Source organism: Mercenaria mercenaria, chromosome 5 (genome assembly GCF_021730395.1).
Source record: "Mercenaria mercenaria strain notata chromosome 5, MADL_Memer_1, whole genome shotgun sequence".
Taxonomy (NCBI): domain Eukaryota; kingdom Metazoa; phylum Mollusca; class Bivalvia; order Venerida; family Veneridae; genus Mercenaria; species Mercenaria mercenaria.
The window spans coordinates 29,442,457-29,466,772 of record NC_069365.1 but is presented as its reverse complement, the minus strand read 5'-3'; the positions used below and the strand labels follow the sequence as shown (position 1 = coordinate 29,466,772).

The following is a 24,316-nucleotide window of genomic DNA, read 5'->3' as shown; positions in this document are numbered from 1 at the left end:
AATAACCACAGTTAAACTATTTCTTATCACTTGCTAACAGATAAATAATTAGACCTTCAACCTACACAGAATCCTAATTTAATCTCAGTCTTTACAACATTCTACTTAAAATTTCAGAAATGGCCTCTGTCCTTTGCATTGGAGTAAAAAAATAAATGGAATTATGAAATGATGCTGATTACATAAAAGAAAGAGGAAATTAAACAAGGTCTTTGAAAAAAGATACACTTTGCTTTTATTGAAAGTTATGTACACGATGTTTTTGTTTGTAAAACAGACAATAAATTCATTCTAAAAGCAAGATGTTGTCGAAGTCACAGGAAAAATGAATTACATTATCTGCAGAGCTATGTAGAAAACAAGAGGGCCATGATGGCCCTATATCGCTCACCAGAGTTTATCTGGCCTACTGACCTATTTTTTGACCCCAAATGACCCAGTTTTGAAATCAACCTAAAGATTATCAAGACAAACATTCTGACCAAGTTTCATATAGATTGAGTCACAACTGTTGCCTTTAGAGTGTTCACAAACTTTTCCTTTGATTTGACCATGTGACCTAGTTCTTGACCCCAAATGACCCAGATCAGAACTGGACCTAGAGATCATCAACTAGGTTTCATAAAGTTTGAGTCACAACTGTGGCCTCCAGAGTGTTCACAAGCTTTTCCTTTCATCTGGCCTATTGGCCTAGTTTTTGACCCCACATGACTCAGTTTCGAAACTGACCTTAAAATCATCAAGACAAACATTCTAACCAAGTTTCATAGATATTGTGTCACAACTCTAGTCTTTAGGTGTTCACAAGCTTTTCCTTAGATTTGACCACGTGACCTAGTTTTTGACCCCACATGACCCAGATTCAAACATAACCTATAGATAATCAAGAAAAACATTCTGACTAATTCTAATGAGTTTCAAACTTGAAATGTGGTCTCTAAGAGTGTTGACAAGATTTTTCTTTGATCTGGCCTAGCCTATTGACATAGTTTTTGACCCAACATAACTCAGTTTAAAACTTGATCTAGAGATCAACAAGACAAACATTTTGACCAAGTTTCATAAAGATTGGGTCACAAATGTGGTCTCTAGAATGGTCACAAGCTTTTCCTCTGATCTGGCCTACTGACCTAGTTTTTGACCCCACATGACCCATTTTAGAATTTGACCTAGAGATAATCAAGATAAACATTCTGACCAAGTTTCATAAATACTGGATCACAAATGTGGCCTCTGGATTGTTCACAAGCTTTTCCTTTGATCTGACCTATTGACCTAGTTTTTGACCCCACATAACCCAGTTTCAAACTTGACCTAGATATCATCAAGACAAACATTCTGACCAAGTTTCATAAAGATTGGGTCACAAATGTGGCCTCTGGAGTGTTCACAAGCTTTTCCTTTGATCTGGCCTACTGACCTAGATTTTGACCCAACATGACCCAGTTTCAAACTTGACGTAGAGATCATCAAGACAAACATTTTGACCAAGTTTCATTAAGACTTGGTCACAAATGTGGCCTCTAGAGTGTTCACAAGCTTTTCCTTTGATCTAACTGACCTAGTTTTTGACCCAACATAACCCAGTTTCGAACTTGACCTAGTGATTATCAAGACTAACATTCTGACAAAGTTTCATAAAGATTGGGCCACAAATGTGGCCTCTAGAATGTTCACAAGGCAAATGTTTACGCGCAACGGACGACGGACAATGGACGACGCACGACGGACGCTGGACAATGACCGATAACAATAGCTCACCTTGAGCACTTTGTGCTTTGGTGAGCTAAAAAAATCAAACGTTCTTGAAGGCCAATGCACTACATGCTGGATAAGTAAAAAAATGTGTACTTGAAACTTAAGTTTTGTGTGATTTTTATTCAAGATATAATATTAAATAATCTTTGCAATGTGTACATATGGTATGTATTTAAACATACTGGCTGGGAAATTCTCTGTTTACCTGTTTCTGATCACGTGATGAATTTCGTGATTTGTTTTTACTTAATTCAAAGAAGTAAAAAAAATAATATTTTTAAAACTCTTTGCTTTGCTGTATATTCAGTTCTCCGGCGAATTGATGCTATGCATCAAAATTTTACTTGTAAGGTTGTTTATACAATTAAGGAATCCAATACATGGTTGGAAGTTTAATTTATTGATCATCTTTACGAACTTTCAAATTAGAAACTTCTGTGATGTGACCAGTGACCAAATTGTGTTCAACAGAAGTACTCAATGTACAAACTTTAGTGCTATTTAGTTCGTTTTGTAACACATTAATATAATGTAGGCGCCAAATAGTGATAATATTGTTGGCAGCCTTGTCTGCTGAAACTAAGATATATTTAGAATGAAATTCTTTGATTTCCTTTTTCAGTTGTCTTAAACCATATTAGAAATTTCAATGCCATTGTTAATATAGGTGCGCTTACATATAATTATAACACGATATACTTAAAAGGTGATAATTTCATGCAATTGTTGCACTAAAAAAACTTGTGACAGGAAGACTATACAATCTCTTTATCAGTTTGGTCTGATTCAACTCTGTTCTTCTTCTTCTAGCATTAGCAAACATATTGACCACAACGTTTACATGTTGACAATGGCACGCACTGATAGTAGGCTAGTACTACTGTGCTCAATAAATACCTGTAAAGGAAGTCACATTACTTCATTATTCATCAAAAAATTTTGTTATGAAATGCAGATAAGGTTAAGTTAAATTGATATTGAGAATTTCTCTTTGGAAAAGTAATAATTAAAAAAAAACAAGTCAAATTGCAATTGCCGATGCTGTTTTTCCCTGTTTTGCATTCAATTTGACTAATTATTTCTTACCACTTTCCTACTTTCAAATTTACGCATTACACAAACACATTAATAACTCAGTGAAACGTTCACGTGAGATCAATGCTCTTAAATCATAAAAAAAATATACCATAAGAATGTTTTGCACAATGATCGTTGAACAGAAGTCTGTGATAAAGTTGTGTTTTGAATCGAAAGAAAAAAAAAGAGAAATAATTATTGCTTTTTGTATAAAGCAGTATAAGATAATGTCGTGAAGAAAACTTGAAAGAGCTGACACAACAAAAGACGATGACATCCAGTAATGAGAAATTTTGATAACGATCAGTGCATCACAGTTCATTATCCTATCTCATTAATAATACCGGAATGGTATAAGATCCATATAACTAATCGCGAAAGCTTTTTACTTATAATTATGGTCGTTATCATAATTATTATTGCTGTTATTGTTATCATTATAATTATTATTCATATTACTGTTGTTGTTGTAGCTATTATTATTATAATTATTATCATTACTATTATCATTATTTTAATTATTATAATTATTCTAGTGTTGGCATCTGTGCAGTTGTCTTTGACATTCGTGGGCTTGACGTGAATTACATGTTACTATCTTACGTATTATAAAATGGTACCTAATATCTAAAATATGAAATGGCGTCGAGGTCAAAAGAACATTAAAATACTGAATTCCTAGGCTAACAATAATTTAGGTACACACATGAACAGTTCTTTATGAGAAAAGAGTGACATTAAGACCTGATACTACGTGTCGCAATTAGTCCATCAAATGTTATTCCCAGTGAAGCTCTTCAAATAAACTTTTGATATTTAATATCAGTGTATTTTAAACGATCTTTAGCAAGTTCATATACTTGGTATTAAATTCTCCAGATGACTTTAATGAGAGTGCCAAAAGATCTAATTACTAATCAGAAGGGACTTTACCATATCTTTGAAGATGAATGATTATTATTATTATTATTATTATTATTATTATTATACCAGATTTCTATAGCGCCCTTTTCATGATCAATTTCACGTTCAAAGGCGCTTTACATAGTTCAAATGCAGCCACACAGAGCGCATAAATTCATCCTCTACTAGTAAAGACACAGAGCGATCTGACCAGAGGGACAGAGTGAGACAAAGCCCCCACGACAGAGAGATCAGAAATCAGATACAGGCTTGTCCGGCTAACTTAGCCTAGCTCGTTGCGAATAGACAGTCTGGTTCTTTAACATGCCCAGTGTACAGCACTGATACACGCAAGGATTGCCTGGGTTCCTGACCAGTACACCTCTAGTTAAGTGGGAAACACTGAAAAGCGTTTCTGAAAATTCCCGAGTAGCTGCCGGGGATCGAACCCCCGACCTCAGGATTGGAAGGCCAGTGTGCAAACCAATGAGCTTTTCGTCCATGAAGCGTTGATAATAAAGATCCCTTGTCGTGATAGATTATTTCGTGTTTGAAATAATTACGCAAGTAAACAATTAATGGTTAAGGGAATTTCTAAGGGATTGATGCTGAGGTCGATATTTTACATAATAAGAACAGTAACGATAAAAGTGAGAATATAACATATTCCTATTACATTGGTAGTTGTAACTTACATTGTTTTACATCAGAATAATGGTATGCACAATGTCTATATAACATACTAACGACACAATATAAGTATATTGGCTTCGTGTTTGTACTAAGCACCTCATGCATTGGATAAAATAAATGCAAAACATCAAAAAAGTTTACGTAAAATAATTTTAAATGAAGTTGCTTTGCATTTTCATAGAAAAATCGTTGTTCAAGCGGCTTTGATACATGTCTTTAAAATTGTTTCAAATGGTTTGTTATATGACATGGTTATCTTCAGATACTGGATTCATCAATTAAATGTTATATCTGCACAAGGTATTGTTCAACACGTCACTTATGCGTACACGTTCATGTACATGTTGTTTCTTGTTTTTATGAACAGTTCGTCATCACTTACATGGATCAATGTAATATAATTTATCTGTATCTGTTTTTAACATAATTTCTGTTTTGCTTCAGAGGCAGTGTATTAAACATTACTTCTGAAGAAGACACACGTCGAGAAAAAAACACAGCACTGTGTTTTTATTCTTTTAAACATCTGAATCAAAATAGCTTCTGTCTGGCAGATTTGTACCAGGTAATGGTTCAATAAAATAAACGTATTCCAATCCGGACTTGAGAAATAGATTAGGTCACTTTTGTCTGGAGGAATAGTTTGCCATTGAGAGAGACCTGATTTGTATTCTTCGGCGCGTTCTTACAACCTTCATTAAAACAAAATAGTTCTGATTAACGGGAAAATTTCCGAGTGTTTCTTTTTTTCCTATTGATCATCAGGTCTTGTTTGTCTCCTTTCCCATTTGCATTCCTGCTGGCTACTACAATATATTCTTGTCAAGAGGTTGAGTGGTGAGAACAGACAGTATAATGATGCTTTTGAAGCTATTCGTGTCATCCTACCTTTTTTAGTTTTCGCGTTGATTACATGATAAACTTGATTAACTAGTTTTAGAAAATACTATTATTACATGTAATACCTATGCAAAAGACTCATTTTGATTTACACCAGACGGTAGTGCTAACCTAAATATTTATTTTTAACGTAGTGTAGTTACTTCACTGAAAAACAAAATTTTAAATCTAAAAATTAAAAAACAAATTAAAAAAATTCGAGAGCTCGTTTATTCGTAAGACTGCCACTTCTATTTTATAACAATCTGATGATATGCCTTTAGGGATATTAACAACATTATCACAGACTTTTTTTCTAGCATGCATTTATAATTCTGCTATCTTAGTAATAAGAATGGTGCTGCTGTAAATATTTTGCAAAACAGACGTCCAGTTGTATTTGTACACCACAGTATAGATTCGTTGCAGGTTTGTATTTTTCGTTGCTGTAGCAACGTTCTTAACTTTTTTTTATATATTTTTGAATATACATTAAATTATCAAACAATGCGAAGGCTACAGCATTGCGTCATTTTATATGTATGGAGGGTATACCATATGTATGTGCAATTAGAGTGAAATTATTGTGTAAAAAATGTATTTTATTGAGCTATACAAACAGAACTATTTTGTCCGGTGGTTTACAACATGTCCATTGAAACTGATCTTTACATCATAATGATAGCTGATATTGGTATACAAAGTAACATAAAGCCAGAATGAGGAATGCAGGTTGCAAGATGAATACTGGAAGGTTTGATTTTCATAGATGAGGTACAAGTGCGGTGGGAAGAATATAATCAAAGACAAGATTGTTAGCCAAATTACAAGAAAGTGGTCTCCTTGAATTAGTTCCATATATCAGATGGACTATGTTTATTATTTAGTAAACACGTATTAATACGTATTATTTCAAAAACTAAATCACGAAACTACTTTTTGCTTATACTATACAAGCAAAAAATAATTCTGGTGTTACAGTAATAAATGAGTAATTTGGTTACTGAATTGTATTATAAGGCTATATACTTCAGAATACAAAATTAATAAATCTTATAGCCCTAATTCCTAATACTTATTGTTTCAAGTAAAAAAGGAATTCGGGAGTAATGAATAAAATCTAAAGACATTAATCTGTGAATATAATGGCGTTCAAAGGTTGACAGGTTGACAGATCAACTGGTTGACAGGTCTACAGGTTGATAGGATGACAAACCAAATTACATTACTGAATTTTATTATAAGGCTATATGCTTCAGAATACAAATAAATCTTATAGCCCTAATTCCTAATAGTTATTGTTTCAAGTAAAAAAGTAATTCGGAAGGAATTAATAAAATCTATAGACATTGATCTATGAATATAATGGCGTTCAAACAGGTCGACAGGTTGACAGGATGACAGGTCGACAGGTTGACAGGTCATTAATGTCAACCTGTCTTATTTCTATGTTGATAATTATTATTTATTATTATAAATCAATGGGATGAATTCTAAATAAAGAACAAGATAAAATAGTTTCGTTGTCATCAGTAGAAATGTAGAAATATATAATTTATACATGGGCTGAGTTCTAAATAAAGAACAAGATAAAATAGTTTCGCTCTCATCACTAGAAATGTAGTAATATATTATTTATTATTTAGTAAACACGTATTAATACTTTAAAGCGTATTATTTCAAAAACTAAATCACGAAACTACTTTTTACTTATACTATACTTGGGCCTGAATGTGTGCACAACGCTTTTGTATACACAACTTTTGTATACACAAACACTTTAATAAAGTAAACTTGAAACAAAACCAAAAACTTTACGTTATAGCACCGCTTTGGAACTGCAAAAGCAAAATCACGATCTGGACTGCAGAATTTAATACGAGCACACTTTTGTCATCGAGCAGGTATGGAGGTCTTTTATTTACCAAAAGCAAATGATAATTATCAACATCATTATTTCAAACATCATTCTTCAATGTAATTTTATCACGTTTATTCTCTTTTTATGATAGTTATTGTTGTAATTGTATACGACTTGCTTGTTCAGATATTGTAGCAAGAAGTAGGTATTTCGTGAAATGTTCGTGAAAATTAGCGGACAAAATTTGACCTGGTTTGTATTCACCACATGTTTCCCTAATTGAAATCAAACCTGAGCACATCTGTTCAATTAGAATGTTCTTTTTTCAAATGTCTTGATTTTCAGTGCGCTTGTGGCAATTTGAATTTATACCTAATTGCCAAGATATTCAACTGCAACGGAACAAAATAATGAGGCAAAAAAGAATCTCTTCAGGTTATATTGTTTTATTTCGGTCCCACTGTTGGTCTTACAGTACAGTACAAAGCCATTACTCTGCGACGGTTGACCTTTGTATTTACTCAGTGTCAGCAACTTAATATTCATTTAAGACCTGATAAAACTATCTTGTAAGCTTAAATTGGTAAAACTGAACACTGCTGGCTTATTTAAAGCTGTTGGCCTCTGTGAAATTATCACTGAAATATAACTATCAAAAAAATTGAATGAAAGTACCTAATGTACAGTGAAAATGGCAGCAAAGTGTCGTGTGAAATTATGATTTTTATTTTACTGGACTATAAATACTGATAGTGTGTTATTCGATACAGATGCAGTTGTAACTTTGGAAAACGAATATATACACTTATTGGTGCGTTTATACTTTTGAAGATATGCTTAAATAGATGGTGATAAGATACGAATTTCTGGGCCCGTGTTCTTCAAAGAGTCATTTCTAAAGTTAAGACTTAGAAAAGCTAAATGTTTATTTTGTTCTGTCATTGTTAAATGCAAAAGTTATTATGAACCGTTGAATTTTTATGCATCATGAAGCTGTGGGCTACTACCAATATAAAACTTTTGTTATCATGGTTATCATGGATTATGCGCGTGATGCGTAACCGCCAATTAAGACAGAGTTTGAAGCGTGATTTGCACGATATTTATAAGACCCACTTGTTCAGAACAAGTGTGTTCTCTAGAAAGGTCGATGCATTGAAAAAAGGGATTTTCCGATATTTACAATTATATACATGTATTTATACAAGTAATAGCAGCAGGAAATACTCCACATAAACGTGAAACAATATGATTTCCTCGTGATTGTACATCTAGCTGTAAACATGCATGAGAAAATAAAGCAACGTAATAGTTTGCTAAATATGGAACACAAGAATGCAATTGAAGTAGCTGAAACATTTGTAATTTGGCGATGTGAATGCTCTCCAGGGTTATTTGTCTTTGAATAACACCACTTGGTTAATTCCAATTATGGCGCATGTTTAGAAATATATTACCGAGCACTTGCTTTTTAAGGAATTGAAATGGAAAGAACAAAACTAAACGCTGCTAAAATTTGGTAAGTGTTCTCCATACGAGTAATTCAGCGAAACGTGCGTTATCCCGCAGATCCTCATATTTATTTATCGGAAATGTTTCAAGGTGGTACCACGTTTAGAATTTCCGATGAATGACAAAAAATAAGGAAATACTCAGTTGTTTTCAAAAATGATAACGTTATGATTCAAACTAGAGTTTTTCTTTGCAAATCAGAAAGAGACCATTGTTATGCTTTAAGATAGATTTTGGTACCATTATTACCAATAATAGACTAAACTAATCGAAATTCTTACTCGATTTCAATAAGCTCAACAAAACAAAACAATAAGATTATAAAAGCAATGCATTTGAGGAATGGAGAGATGAAATGTTTGACATATCGTGAAAACTAATGACATAATTTGACAAATGGAAGATGACTTATGACAAAAGTTTGCTGTTATTTCTACCTTCTGGTGCGATTTTGCTAAAAAAGGTATTTTTTGATGTAGCTTACAACTCCTAATTAAAACAATAAAAAAAAAAATAACTGTTGACTTTACTGTCGTTTCTTCTATCTAGGTCCCGTAAGAATTTCTATTGTTCTAACTACCTAACACAAATTATGGCCACTCATAATATTGGAAATAGATAAATCCAAAGGTAGGGATAACGCATGCTTTTTTGTGATATAATATCTGCAGAATCCCGAGGAACTGGTTGGTGCCCGAGTCCGGTAGTGTCAATCAACGATGCCCGAGGGATTCTGAAGATGTTATATCACGAAATGAACATGCGCTAACGCTATTCCAGCATAAAACGCGTAGAGACTAATAAATGAATATGTTATCCCCCAACGTCATTAAATTTCAATGAAATGCGTGGGAATGTCTGCGCTGTTTTTTCACTTTGACGTCATTTCCTTTTGAATTATCCGTTTACGCGTTGCCACGGAACGTGCTTATATAAAAAGGTATTTTAACATCACGTGAGCTCGAGAATCTCTGTTAACACACGTTAACTTTCTCTCCTGTTAAAACACCACTGAAAAGTGACAAGAACAGAAGTTTTATTTTAGAATATTATATTTTGAAAGGAAGATATTAATACCTTTAGTGTATTACAACATTAATAACATATCTCAACCATGACATGTCCTTAATTTCTTATTCAAACCGTACCAGAGCACATCAAAACTGTACTTGTATGTTGAAATCAGTTTATTTATCAAAGAACTGGCAGGTAAACCTACACAATTACTTATACTAAATTGGCAAATGAGAATGATATTCTATTTGTTGACTATTTGGTCCCGGTTTGGTTGTATTTTGTGTACACTCTTTTCTAGATATTCTACTTAACTATAATAAAAAGGACCATGCAACAATCATTGTTTGTCAAAGAACTATGGCTGTTTCCAGATGGTAAACACATTGTGAGAGCTAGAATCACTGTGCAAAGCTAAAATAATGTTATTATCGAAGTACATTAAGCATTAATTTAGTATTTTTAAGAAATTATCGATTTCTAAATATGAATAAGATACATTTAAATAGTACAAATTAATTTAGAATTAAAATAATTTCATTTATTTTTTCTCAATATTGTCGTCTGCGTTTCAGTCGTCTGCTTTACCTATTCATGACTATTATACGGGTTTAGTTATACCTGAATGAGCCCGGCTGGTTCCTACTGAACGTATTGGTACACCTGCCTACAGTGCATATAAAAACAGGAAAACTCGTGTTCTCCTTCACTTTTGCTAGCTACACACTAACTTTGACGTACGAATTTTGAGTAAAATGCCACGCGGACGTCGTAGGCGGGAAGCTACACCCCCAAGGGTGCTTAGGAATAGGAGGCCGCAGGTGCAGGAGCCAGCCGCACCGCAGCGGCACGAACGCCGGAATCTACGTGGACAGGGGCCACAGGTGCTGGAGCCAGCCGCACCACAACGGCAGGAACGCCGGAACCCTCGTATACAGGGGCCGCAGGTGCAGGAGCCAGCCGCACCACAGCAGGAAGAACCACAACGACAGGAGGCGCTTGAGGGAAGCCCAAGAGCCCAGGGGGACAGACGGAGTACAGGCCGTGGCCAGAAGCGGACACATGAGACGTTAGAGGAGGACGCTTTGGATGACAGAGTCAGGCAGTCGAACTCTGGTAGGTCTAATTTTGGTAATTTTATTGACTTTGAACAAATTATTCAAGATGCTCAAATTGTTCCAAATGATAGGCCGAGTATGAATACTAGTACACAGAATACTGCTAGTAATCTTGCGGGGTGTGGTGTGAATTTGAATTCTAATTTTACTGAAACTTCAGGTACCACAAACACATTACCCATATTACGCTTGGCCGACGATGACTTGGCGGCACACGTGCCCGCTTCTCTTAAACAAAAAATTTGTCGTGGGGAATATATAAAAGGAGCCGTTGAGCTGTCTGAGTTTTGCAAGGGTTCAGTGTTTAAACTTAATAGTGACGGACACATTGAGTCGGCACAAAAAGAATGCAGAGAACAGATTCAGTGCATAGAAAAATGGACCAATGCCTTTATTATTTACGCTTCGGTTTACCTCTCCAATCATTCAGATAGAATTTACGAACTGCTTCATTACATGTATAACATACGAGACTGTGCATTACGTCAGGGAGGTCTAGCTTGGAAGTCATATGACGAGCAGTTCCGTCTACATCAGGCCATCTCCCCTATGTCATGGTCGAAAATTAATAATGATCTTTGGTGGCGCTGTATTCAGGTTAAACCAGCGCTTGGGAATCAGTCAAATACGTACAGGTACACCTGTAATGAATTCAACATCGGCAGATGCACGTGGCCGAGTTGTAAATTCTCTCACGCATGTTCTAAATGTTCGGGTCCTCACCCTGAAATTTACTGTACTAGAAAAATGCATCAAACGGTCAAGGGCCACTTTCACTTCGGTCCTCCTTTCGTGGCAGATTTTCTCGACCAGGGTTTGGGGGTCTTGGACGAGGTAGAGGTCAGTTTAAACAATGAATCCCCCAAAATTTCATCTCGCACAGAATTTATGGATATGGCAAAATCACCAATTAACATTTCAGTTCTTAAACGCTATTTAAAATTTTATGATAAAAAAGAGGCGGAATTCTTACTTAACGGGTTTTTGTTTGGGTTTCCCGTTCAATACACAGGACCGCGTGCTGCCCGGGATTCTAATAATCTCCGCTCTACTGATTTAAACCCTGAGTTGATACGTCAGCAAATAAATAAGGAAATGAAAGCAGGCCGAGTCGCCGGCCCTTTTAAAGAGCGCCCTCTACCGAATCTTATTGTTTCACCAATAGGTCTAGTCCCCAAAAAGACTCCTGGTGAGTTTAGAATGATACACCATTTGTCATACCTGCCAGGACAGTCGGTCAATGATTTTATTGATCCAGCTATTTGCACGGTTCAGTACACGAGTTTTGATCAGGCAGTTAAAATGGTTCAAGATTTAGGACGTAACTGTAAATTATTTAAAGCAGACATTAAGAGCGCATACCGCCTGATTCCTATAAAGCCAGCAGACTTCGAACTTCTTGGTTTTTCTTTTGATGGAAATTATTATTTTGACAAAGCATTACCGTTTGGCGCTTCAATTAACTGCATTACTTTTGAAAGGTTCTCTAGGTTTTTGGAATTTTGTATAAAATCAAAATTGACGTCGGCAAAATTAATACATTATCTTGACGATTTTCTGGGCGGGGATAGAAATTTGGAGTCATGCAGTCAGGCCCTTAGTATATTTAAAAACACCATGTCAGATCTAGGCGTCCCGCTGGCGACCGAAAAGACTGAAGGACCCACGGAAGTCTTAGTGTTTTTAGGTCTTGAACTAGATTCTAATAAAATGGTCGTACGAATTCCAGCCTCGAAATTAGCGGAAGTTGTTCAGAAAATAAAAGAATTATTGGCCCATCCGAAATCGACACTTAAAAAAGTCCAGTCTTTGATTGGATCACTGAATTTTTGCTGCAGGGTGATAGTAGTGGGACGCCCGTTTTGTCGCCGCTTGATAAATTCAACCTGCGGTCTTACAAAACCATATCAACACATAAGAGTTAAAAAAGAAATAAGATTAGATTTGTCAATGTGGTTGTTATTTTTAAATAACTACAATGGCGTTTCAGTCTTCCATGACCGATATTGGGTCACAAATGAGAATGTACAACTGTTCACAGATAGTGCAGGGGCAGAAAATTTGGGCTTCGGCATATATTTTCAGGGTCACTGGTCTCAAGCGAAATGGCCCGAGTCATGGCATGCACGGGGGTTTACTTCAGATATTACACTGTTAGAATTATTCCCAATTCTTGTAGCAGTTTTTATTTGGGGACCAGAGCTGGTTAATAAGAAAATCAAATTCCACTGTGACAATATGGCGGTTGTCAGTATACTTAATAAACTTTCATCTAAGTCCGAATTAGTCATGCGCCTGGTCAGACTTTTAACTTTACAGTGTATGAGGTTAAACATCCTTATTAAAGCTGCCCATCTTCCAGGCCGATGTAATGATATCTGTGATTCAATATCTCGATTTCAGACAACCAGATTCAGAAAACTAGCCCCAAATGCGGACTGGGAACCCCATCCGGTTCCGGAATTCCTATAGAGTGTCTTCGATCTAGAGCTCGAACACTGTTACAGACGGCTATAGCACCAAATTCACATTTAACATATAGTAATGCCATCAATGCCTTCGAAAAGTTTAGAAGTGTATATCATTTATGCTCTCAATGGCCTGCACCTGTACAAGACGTTGTTTTATTTATAGCATATTCTTTTGAAAAGGGGCAGTCAACCAAGACGATTTCTACATACGTGGCTGGTTTAAATTATTTTCATAAACTTCACGGTTTTTATGATTTACTGAGTGTAGGCATTGTAACTGAAAATACAAACTTTAAGTAGGAGCTATCTATATTAAATGTATGTGAAGTTAACTGCATCAGAATACAAGGACTGAAAAAATTATTAAAAAATCATTTACTGAAAAAGAGTTATTTGAGCTGAAAAAAAATGATCCCGGGTGAAATATTTGGAAAAAATGGAGACAACTCCGCAAAGACTTTATGATAGGCTTAGGTGACAATTGACCTAGTACCTCATGCAAACTACCCACTTTTTACCTCTAATCATGAAAAAAGCATGGATACTTGCCACATGGATTAGCAACCTGAATACAAAACTATGTAAAGATCAAATAATTGATTGCCCTGGGGAATGTAGGACATATTTTGTGGTGAAATTTGTAAACAAACAGACGATTTTTCTAAAAAAGTCAAAACCCACAGAATTTCACAAGGTGAAATATGTTGAAAAGGCTACTACTGGAAAGAGAACAATCTGAACTACCCATACATATGCGTCAAAGTAGGGGAAAAATATCTAGAAATATGAGAAAATCGAAGAAATCAATTTCGAGACTGTTAGATGTATAACTGTGTAATCATACATGGCATTTATCATAGATAGGTTACTTTTCCTTTGCACTGATATAACATGGGCTGGATTAGGATTAAGAAACGGTGTTCACTCAACAATTTCACTATATAATTAGATTGTTTCCCTTGCGTAAAGAAGGCTTAGGGTAAGTCTCTACTGAGTGTTTTCATAATAAGTAAATTATTAGAAGGATGTCGTAGAAATCGCCCTACACGGGACAATAGGGCCCCCTTGACTAAAGACAAATTGATTACTGTGGGTAATGTTTTACCGACAATATGCTATAATGATTACGAGACCAAATTATTTCTTGCTTTATTTACTACAGCTTATTTTGGTTTGTTTCGGGTGAGCGAACTCGTTCCCACTTCTAAAACGTATACACAAAGAGTTATTCAGCGGTCGGATGTAACATTAATTGAAACAAAGTATGTAATCATTCATCTTTATTTTACTAAAACTAATCAAACAGGAAATCAGATCACATTAAAACTGCCAACGGACACAGGCATCACATGCCCAGTCCGAGCGCTATCAGAATTTCTAAAAGTCAGACCCACTGTAGGAGGTCCGCTATTCATTCATCGTGACGGCAGATTTGTCACAAGGTCACAATTTGTAGCTGTATTTGATAAATGTATTATAGGATCTGGTATGTGCGACGGATCCCGTTATAAAACACACAGCTTTAGAATTGGTAGGGCTACTGATCTAGCAACACAGGGCATACCATCAGAGACAATTATGAGGCTGGGTCGATGGTCTTCCAATTGTGTTAATTTATATATTCGCAATTAAACTTTCCTGTCTAAATAAAGAAAAGATTTCTAAAAATAGCTCACTGGCGCGAACGTTATAGAGAAACAATGGACAACATAGTTACATGTATATGTCGACTTATTTACTGAAATAATGTTGATTTTCACTGTATAGATGTATGGGTCCTTGGGGACTCAATCCCCTACTGGGCTGGTGTCCGAGCGAGGGAAACGGGAAAAGAACACCTTCGTCTCAATGGACTGACGGTAGAGTGGCTAGGTGTGAGAGGCCTTCACTGGAGCGAATTGAGAAACCAAATAGAAGCAAAGGTTCTGTTTTCTTCTCCCCCGTCTATTATTATTTTACATTTAGGGGGGAACGACATTACGTCGTCTACCACCGTACAAATCAAAATTATCATACGTGAGGAAATAACCTATTTACGTGAAGCCTTCCCTGAAGCAACACTTATATGGGTAGATATATTACCTAGGCGCACATGGAGGGGGGCTACAAATCTTAAAACCATTGAGAAAAAACTACTCAGATTAAACAGGTTAGGGCGGCAGCTGGTCCTCTCTTCTGGAAAGGCAGACATTGTGAAACCAGATATTGATACAGAAACAAATTTTTTCGAGGGGACGGTGTCCACCTTAATGATGTAGGCTTAGAATTCTATCTTGACTATTTAAAGAGATGCCATATTAAGGAATACTTCTTAAAGCCCAGCTCTGCGGCTATTCTAATTCTAGGGTGTGTATGCAACTGATAATTACAATAGGTAACAGTTGATGGCCGCGCACGCTAAACCAAAGATAATTAAGTAGAATTTTATATAAACTGGCTGACTTTATTTTGATAGGCGCACTATTTATGCCTTTAAAGTGACAATTTAAGGTTAAAAGGTAGGACCGGAGCAGGTCTTTAAGATCGGGAGAATTTTGGCGGATAAATTTTTAGAAATTTATTGTGGCGGAAAATTCTGTCGACCGGAGGTGAACGGACTCAAGTTTAAAATGTCGCCTATTTATTTGCTTCGAGAGATATGTTGCCACTTAGCACTCGCTCTATTGTGACCGTGTGTGGAAAGGTTTTTGCCCTAGTACTTGGCAATACCTACTTAGCTTTGCTTCCTTGCTTAGAAAGGTGTTGATCTGCGTTGCATAGCCATAGCGTTCCTTACATTCTGGATCGGGTTGCCGATACCACCTACTGCTTGGAGTCAACCAGAGTAGATGGGTCGGCGATTTGATGCTGGAATATTGACCGATATTTCGCAGTTACATATGTATTTCACCTCTTAGCAAACAGTGGTCACTTTGCAAATCGATTTATACGTTGCTTGCCTTGCTGTTAGCTGTATGGTACTACCTTGCCTTGCCTTGCATTGCCTAGCCTTTTAATCGACGTGGGTTGTGGGTTCGACCCCTTAACGGAGTGACCCGTGGGGATCGGACTTATGACTTTTGCGTTGTTAGATTGGAATGATTGATGGCGGGGTTCGTTCTCCTTTCGGTCGACCGGATTTTGTCCTTTTAAATGACTTAACACGGCGAAACCTGTTTAGTCACGAGCGGCCAGAAAACTCCACCAACACTTTATTGAATACGATAGGGTTCATGTCATATAAATATTTTCAACTATTTATACTATTGAGAACTTGTTTTTATTCTCAAATAAAAAGAGTATACTGAATAACGATTGTTTAGTCTTTATTTTGAGTAATAAAATAAAGCAAGACTCATTCCTCATTTATCATGACTAAACTAAACCAACATGTCAGCACAGAAATGCGGTACGATAAGAAAAAGTAACATATTCATGTTGTGCTTTTTTCCAAATGATTATAAAATCTATAGGAAGGCCCATTGAGATGAAAAAAATAAAGCAGAGTCTGTTCATGAGAGGTAATGAAATATAATAGGGTATTGATACCAAAGGAGCAAAATTACTTGTAAAATAGAAATATTTCAAGATAATACAAGATCTATATTGAGCATGAGTTTAAAGAATATTATCAACAGTTTTAACGTTATAGATTTACATTTGTATTTAGAAAGTGACACATTAATACCTATTACAACAGTTTTTTTTGTAAAACTCTGTTTTGGCACGTAGTGTGTTATCTCATACACGTATTTGACCTTGTGCAATTTCGTCGTCTGTAACGGATTTGTGTGTCATCGATGCGTATGGAATAGATATACCACTGCCCATTACTTGTGAATAATTCACAATGTCGCATAGCATAATGTAATACGACAAAAAATATATTGCCTCATAGGTCACATTTTGCAGACAAGAGCGTTTCTTTGTCTATAACAAACACTTAATTATGCAAGTAAGCAATGCAAAGTAGAATCATATTGCCATATATGATATAGTGCGATACATTACAGAAAAAATATGCAATAGTCAGTCTATTCACATATCATAAAGCTTCAATTGATAAATTTTTTCATTGTCTATGTTTCTGTAGTTCTATCTTTAGTACAACGTTTCAAACATCCTTACAAAATTGTAACGCATATCTAAAATAATTTGATCTTTATATGACAATTTCGTGCAATAACGGTAACCACCATGAAATAATGTTCCTGTATTATCGTTTTCACATCAAATGTTTGATTCGTATTAAGCTACACTGAATGATATTTGAATGTCCGTAATATTGCTGCAACAAAGGCAAATGTCAAATTACAACAAATTTGTATTGTGGAGTGCAAAACACAGAAACACGTCCCTGGTACTTCTAAATTATTTGATGTTTCGCCTACCTTCTCGTCTGTGGTCGCACGAGTCAAGATTGCTTAAAATGTACAAAGAAAACAAAAATCAAAAGTTATTTAACATTGTTTCTGTACGGAACATGCACTATGAGTTTTCAGCCTAGTACTCGTCCAAATGTATCTCCTTATTAAAAATACAAAATTAATGTAAATTAACCTAATATTGCACAAACTGAGCTATACCATTTTCCCCAGATCTATGCTACGTAATACAAGACAAGCAATGATCACAGTGACAAATAAAAGTGCAAGATAAACAGTACTGTAAAAAGAATGTTTTATCTTAGTTATCATGGGCGAACATCAAGCCTTACCTACGGTTATGGACAATTCCTAAGGAAATGTTGCAATATTAACGCAATGGTGTTTTTGGTGCCTTTAGTGAATAGCGAATTTTCTTGCTATAAACTTTCTATTGAAAAAGGTAGAGTTTTTGGCATTGAAAGAGGTCAACGTACTTGTAACCTTTGAAATTATAATTGCTTAGGTGGCGAATTTCATTATTTGTTAGAATGTCCATCATTCACAAATTTGAGATAAAATACATTCCCAATTACTATATGAAACATCTAAATACTTTAAAGTTAAGTCAGCCCCTGAATGATAGTAATAAATCTAAAGTTGTTAAACTGGCTTTATATTGTAAGAATGTTTAGCTTGTTTTAATTAGACTCACTCGAGATCTCCACTGACAAAGTTGTAAATTTTAACAGATATGTTCTGGTACTTTGTTTCAATCTGGGCATTTTGTGCAACTACTATGTGGGTTTATTCAATTCGTATTTAGTCTTGCGCATTCCTGGAATAATACATTGTGCTGTTTCGTTTTGTTTCATTTTGTCACACATGTCTCGCTACTGCTTTTCAATCTGTGTTTATCTTATTCTTATCACATGCTTGCAAAGAGCCTTGATATGGAATAGACTTTGAACTTTAAGCTAAAGTGTCTTTGTAAAATATATGTATTTAAAAAAGATTTTATAGGTAAATCGGGAACAGAAATGAGATTGTTTGCAAACGTCCAGAGTGAAATACTACTTTTTATTTATAAATATACTTAAAAAACAAAGAAAAATATCAAACAGGGAATGCCACGCACCAAAAACGTAGCCTCCTCAAAACGAAACCCCCAGCACGCAGACGCGTGCACCACACACACACACACACACACACACACACCCAAAGCCAACACATAAGGACAAAACGAACAACACACACGCACACAAAGCCAACACATAAGACGAAACGAACAAACAAAGGAACACAGTGGGGCACAGCCTTGGAACGGTCAGTGGCAAAAACACCACTGGGGAGCTTAAACCGGTTTATGGTGCACCCAACCTCACTCTTACCCCCACCATGTTCCAAAGACATGGGACAGTGTAAATAAAAGTAATCCCCTCCAGGAGAATCTCTTACACACGTAATGGAAACAAAAAGGCATGGCATGTAAAACACAAAAATGCTCGTGTATAAATATATAAAAAACAAACCTTAAGAACCAAAAACGTATGTACTCAATGCCTTTTCAGAGGACAGAGCAACAAAAGAAACACCCTTAAGGGCCCGACGAAACAGGCCAGAAGACAAATATCAAAACAGTTCAGTCCTGGTAGGATTTAAAAACTGCTTATCATAGAGTCCTCCCCCTCTTCCGTCAGACGCAATCAAAGAGGGAAACGTAGTGTCCAACTGTAAACGGGTTGAACACTAAACATGCGGTATGTCTCAAAACAGTTGGGTCGTAACCTCTTTTAATAAAACGTTTGATAATCGTTCCAAATACATTTGTAAAATTAGCGTGACCCAAGATCTTACGAAGTTTGTAAAACTTATTAATGTGACCTAAGAAGAGACAGGGATATACTGTGTAAATTTATTGCTGTAATAATGATTAGATTTACTTAAGACCTAACTACGTTAGCAAACACATTTCAATGTACATTGTAAATTACTAGGTGGCGTGAGGTATTTTGCACATTTCATTACCTCCCGTGAACAGACTAAATGAAACCGAATCTGTTATTAAGTTTGCATGGTTGCGGTCGATGCTTACAAGTCACCTTCCTATACATCTTATTAACTATCGCAACAGATGTCGTTTAGTGTTGTGTTGCGGTGTATAATGTCTCCCCTTACATGGACCGAGTGTTGTTATATGTTCTGCTCCTTCGGGATCATGGAATCCATTCACAGTTCCGCTTTAACCTGTTCTAGGTGTATGAGGGGTGTTACCTTTCATAAGGTCAGATTTGCTATAATGTTCTGCTTGGTTGCGTTCTGTGCCTCCAAAGGATCTTCCTAAAGATTTTATGAGAAATAAATAAAATGCGAATGCCACATTCATCAAAGTTGATAACCTCGATCGTATGTACGTTTGATTCATATAACATTGCTTGCTTCAGTTTGTCAACAATGAACAGAAACCTTAGGAGTGCAGTGACAACTGCAAACTATTTATTCGCGTCTGCTTTTATTTTTTTCAAATTTTAGGTAGTAGTGTAAGCGACTGGCATTGCTTATTTTAATTGTTGGTATATTTATAATTGTTAGTATATAAGAGAGAACTTGACTGATAACAATTTGTTTTTTAAATACTTACATTTCATGCCATTATGTTTACTATACAGTTACATCAATAATGCAACATACATCAATATTAGTTAATAGTTGCAGTTGTTTGTTACATGTACTGTAAAAAGGCAGTCATACCTGAATCGATAGCGTGGTACATATAGTTATATTTAGTTCAGTGCAATAAGTCATCTCCAAGCATGATACATGCACAAAATGAATAATCAGCTATCTACAAATTTATTTAATGAACTGTGAAAACGTGAAGCGTTTACAATGGTTTTCAAAGGCACTTTTATTATTGGAGACCATAAGAATATAATTACGGATAGGCGAGTTAAATCTGCAAGGTGAGTGTTCGCATCAGCTTCAAGTAATGTAGACATTGGTGATATTTGATTTTCAAATTTTCGATTGTTCTTACTTTTATTAGTCAGAATGAAAATATTCACCAACTGGAATACATTGGTCAAATACATTTATTTCAATGTAGTGATAAAAATTGGCTTTATACAAAAATTATAAAATGTATAAACATATTTTCCATCTTCCCATACTTAACTTGCATTTTTAAAAAAGAATATTCATAACATATCAATTTCCCTGGTCTTTAGTGAAAGAAATTACACACTTTTCCCAGACATTATTGTATGACTAACGACAGATATACATGTATGTTGATCCTTCATGTTTTTGTTGTTATTTTATGATACTTTTGGATCATCCTTTTCGAAAAAAACTTGCAACATTGCAACCATGACAAGAAAATATGTGCAAGGCTAAAGAATGTAGTACCTGCCGCAACACGTAAATAAAACACCTATAAATAATAATTTATCCACTAAAAACTGACCATAATCATCGCCACAAGTATAATCTACTAGAAAAAACACGCCGTGATGTGGATAGTCCATAAAATATGTCTTAATACCTAGCTATTATTCCACCCCTGACAATTGTTAATGATTAATACCGTTTATTATATATAAAGAAATTGCAGATAAAATAAATAAAATGTCTTCGTAAAAGCTTTTCCTTGTCAAATAGCTTAGTATATATTGCACTAGCTTGCTTTATTTATACAAAGACTCGAGGTAAATAAGGTTTACGCTGCATGAAGAAATTTAGGTAATTTCCGGATGGTATACAACTAAATGACATTACGATACATTACGCAAAGATAGCGGAAGGCTTTTATTGAAGTCTAGAAAATCCATTTAGCTTTGTCAGGGATTTATCATTGCCTGTGTGTAGTGTAGATGTTTTCTGTCATCGTCTTGTGATATGGTTACTCCATCTGCGTACACTATTAATTTGCATTTTTGACTGCATCTGGAATATCAGCTCTTTGTCGTGAGCTTTGATCTTTTTGTAGTGCGAAACCCTATGGGGTTTTTTTTACAACTGGGCGACATTTAATCACATGTCAGAAAAACGAAATCATCTTATGTTAATACTAGCTGTTTATTATTTTCAGCATAAGTTACCAGAGAAATCGACTCGTATTACCATCTATCTTCCATATCTTTTGCTTATTAATAATAACTTTAGAATTAATCTCCATCATAAACCAATCTATATCGTAATCGTTTTTTGCAGCTTTGCAGCTGGTACCCAATGTAATTCCGCAGTAATTATTAGCATATTTTGAGGTCTTAATGTCAAAAAAACAAAAACAAGGAAGAATATCCAACAGGGAAATCCACGTTCTAGAAACGCACCCTCCCCAAGCGCGCACACGATCAACACACACAAAGCAAACACACAAGGACAAAACAAACAAACAAAGGAACACAGTGGGGCACAGTGGGTCTGCAAACCTTACAAAATCTACAATTGTAAATATCAAATTCTGAAATAAATAGATGACCATTATCAAATTGTTTTGCTCGCTTATCTAATGTTTGTACTGAGTTACGCTTCAGGACTATAATCAAGTCCAAAGACCATGCCCTTTGACGGATAAGAAGAGTGATTTTATAAAGACCTTCTTGGTCTTAAAAGTGAAAGAACCATTGGTGATTTTTTTTTACATGAAACACACGTCCGTAGAAACGACATGTTGCTTTGACGTTATAAGCATTGTATTAAGGCGTTTTTTTATGCCCCCGAAGGGAGGCATATAGTTTTTGAACCGTCTGTCAGTCTGTCGGTCTGTCCGCAATTTTCGTGTCCGGTCCATATCTTTGTCATCGATGGATGGATTTTCAAATAACTTGGCATGAATGTGTACCACAGTAAGACGACGTGCAGTGCGCAAGACCCAGGTCCGTAGCTCAAAGGTCAAGGTCACACTTAGACGTTAAAGGATAGTGCATTGATGGGCGTGTCCGATTCATATCTTTGTCATCGATGGATGAATTTTCAAATAACTTGGCATGAATGTGTACCACAGTAAGACAACTTGCAGTGCGCAAGACCCAGGTCCGTAGCTCAAAGGTCAAGGTCACACTTAGACGTTAAAGGATAGTGCATTGATGGGCGTGTCCGGTCCATATCTTTGTCATCGATGGATGGATTTTCAAATAACTTGGCATGAATGTGCACCACAGTACGACGACGTGTCACACGCAAGACCCAGGTCCGTAGCTCAAAGGTCAAGGTCACACTTAGACGGTAAAGATCATTTTACATGATAGTGCATTGATGGGCATATCCGGTCCATATCTTTGTCATTCATGCATGGATTTTAAAATAACTATGCATGAATGTGTGACACAGTAAGACGATGTGTCGCACGCAAGACCCAGCTCCGTAGGTCAAAGGTCCTACACTCTAACATCGGCCATAACTATTCATTCAAAGTGCAATCGGGGGCATGTGTCATCCTACGGAGACAGCTCTTGTTATTGCAGTTTTTTCTCTTTTCCTTCCTCTGTTTATGATAGCGCACGCATGCGTGCATGCGTTTCGCGTGTGTGTTATTACAAATTTGCAAGCCAGTGCCCCACGTTCCTGATCACACGTCCGTCTGATGTTTCTGTCAAATTTACCATTTTCTCAATACATGGTAAAATAAGAAGTATCTTTCCTCGCATAATTATGTTAAGCTTCAACATTTGGACGTTTTTATTAAGGTATTTTGATACTGAAGTAACTTTAGGGTTTTTTTTACAGCGTTATTTCCTTTCCTTAAAACGACTAAGTCGTACAATAAAAACAGAAAGACTGCTAGCAGTGACCATAAAGTGAATGCAGTTTCAATAAATCGTAGACGATTTGGCGGACATAAGTCAGAAAATATAATCATATATCCTGCGAGTATTAACATGGCATGATCGAAATAATTCAATGTGTATTCACCGAATCTATGTTGGCAGAATATATTACAATTATGCTTTGAATATGATTCATTCTGTAAATTTAAGATCAAGTATTATTTTGCTGGTATATAATTATTTGAATCCTTATGTCTTAAAACATCTGAACTTGATCATGGTTTTTAAATGATCTATATGATAAATGCATGGAAAATTTAACAAACTTACAATTTTAAGCTATTGTAAATGCATAATTATATTTAGTTCAGAATTAAATGCGGTAAATAAGAGCTACACCATAATTATAGTTGGAGTCTTAAACGCAGTAAAGATGTAATTTTATTTATAAACCAGACTATAGGTCATTACAGTCAAACTGATTATCTCTCCGGAAATGAAAGATGTGATTTTGTTAATGTACAGCTTCGCTTCTTGCTATCTCTGCACATCCTATTTTCCCCTGTTAAATATCTAAAGAATGACAAGTTCAGGCACGTATGAAGTGGCATGCCTGAAAAAGTCATAAGTTTATAAATATTAACAAGCTTGTGTTTTTAGCTCACCTTAGCACAAAGTGCTCGGAGTGATCTATTGTAATCGCTCACCGTCCGGCGTCCGTCCGTCCGACCACACTTTCTTTTAAACAACATCTCCTCTGAAACCATTTGGTGGAAGTTGATAATGGCCTGGATGTTCCTTGGGTGGTCTCCTTCAAAACTTGTTCAAAGAATAGATTTCCGCACAGAACTCTGGTTGCCATGGCAACCGAAAGGAAAAACTTTAAAACTATTTTTGTCCAGAATTGCAAGGCATA

General features: G+C 35.7%; 1 protein-coding gene across 1 annotated transcript; it reads left to right on the top strand.

Moving 5' to 3' along the window:
• The first annotated feature begins 10,452 nt into the window (after positions 1 to 10,452).
• On the top strand, positions 10,453 to 15,544 carry LOC123556739 (uncharacterized). The gene is made up of 2 exons (XM_045347679.2): positions 10,453 to 10,813; positions 15,054 to 15,544. The coding sequence occupies exons 1-2, from the start codon at positions 10,453 to 10,455 to the stop codon at positions 15,542 to 15,544; spliced, it is 852 nt and encodes a 283-aa protein (XP_045203614.2).
• The last annotated feature ends 8,772 nt before the right edge of the window (positions 15,545 to 24,316 follow it).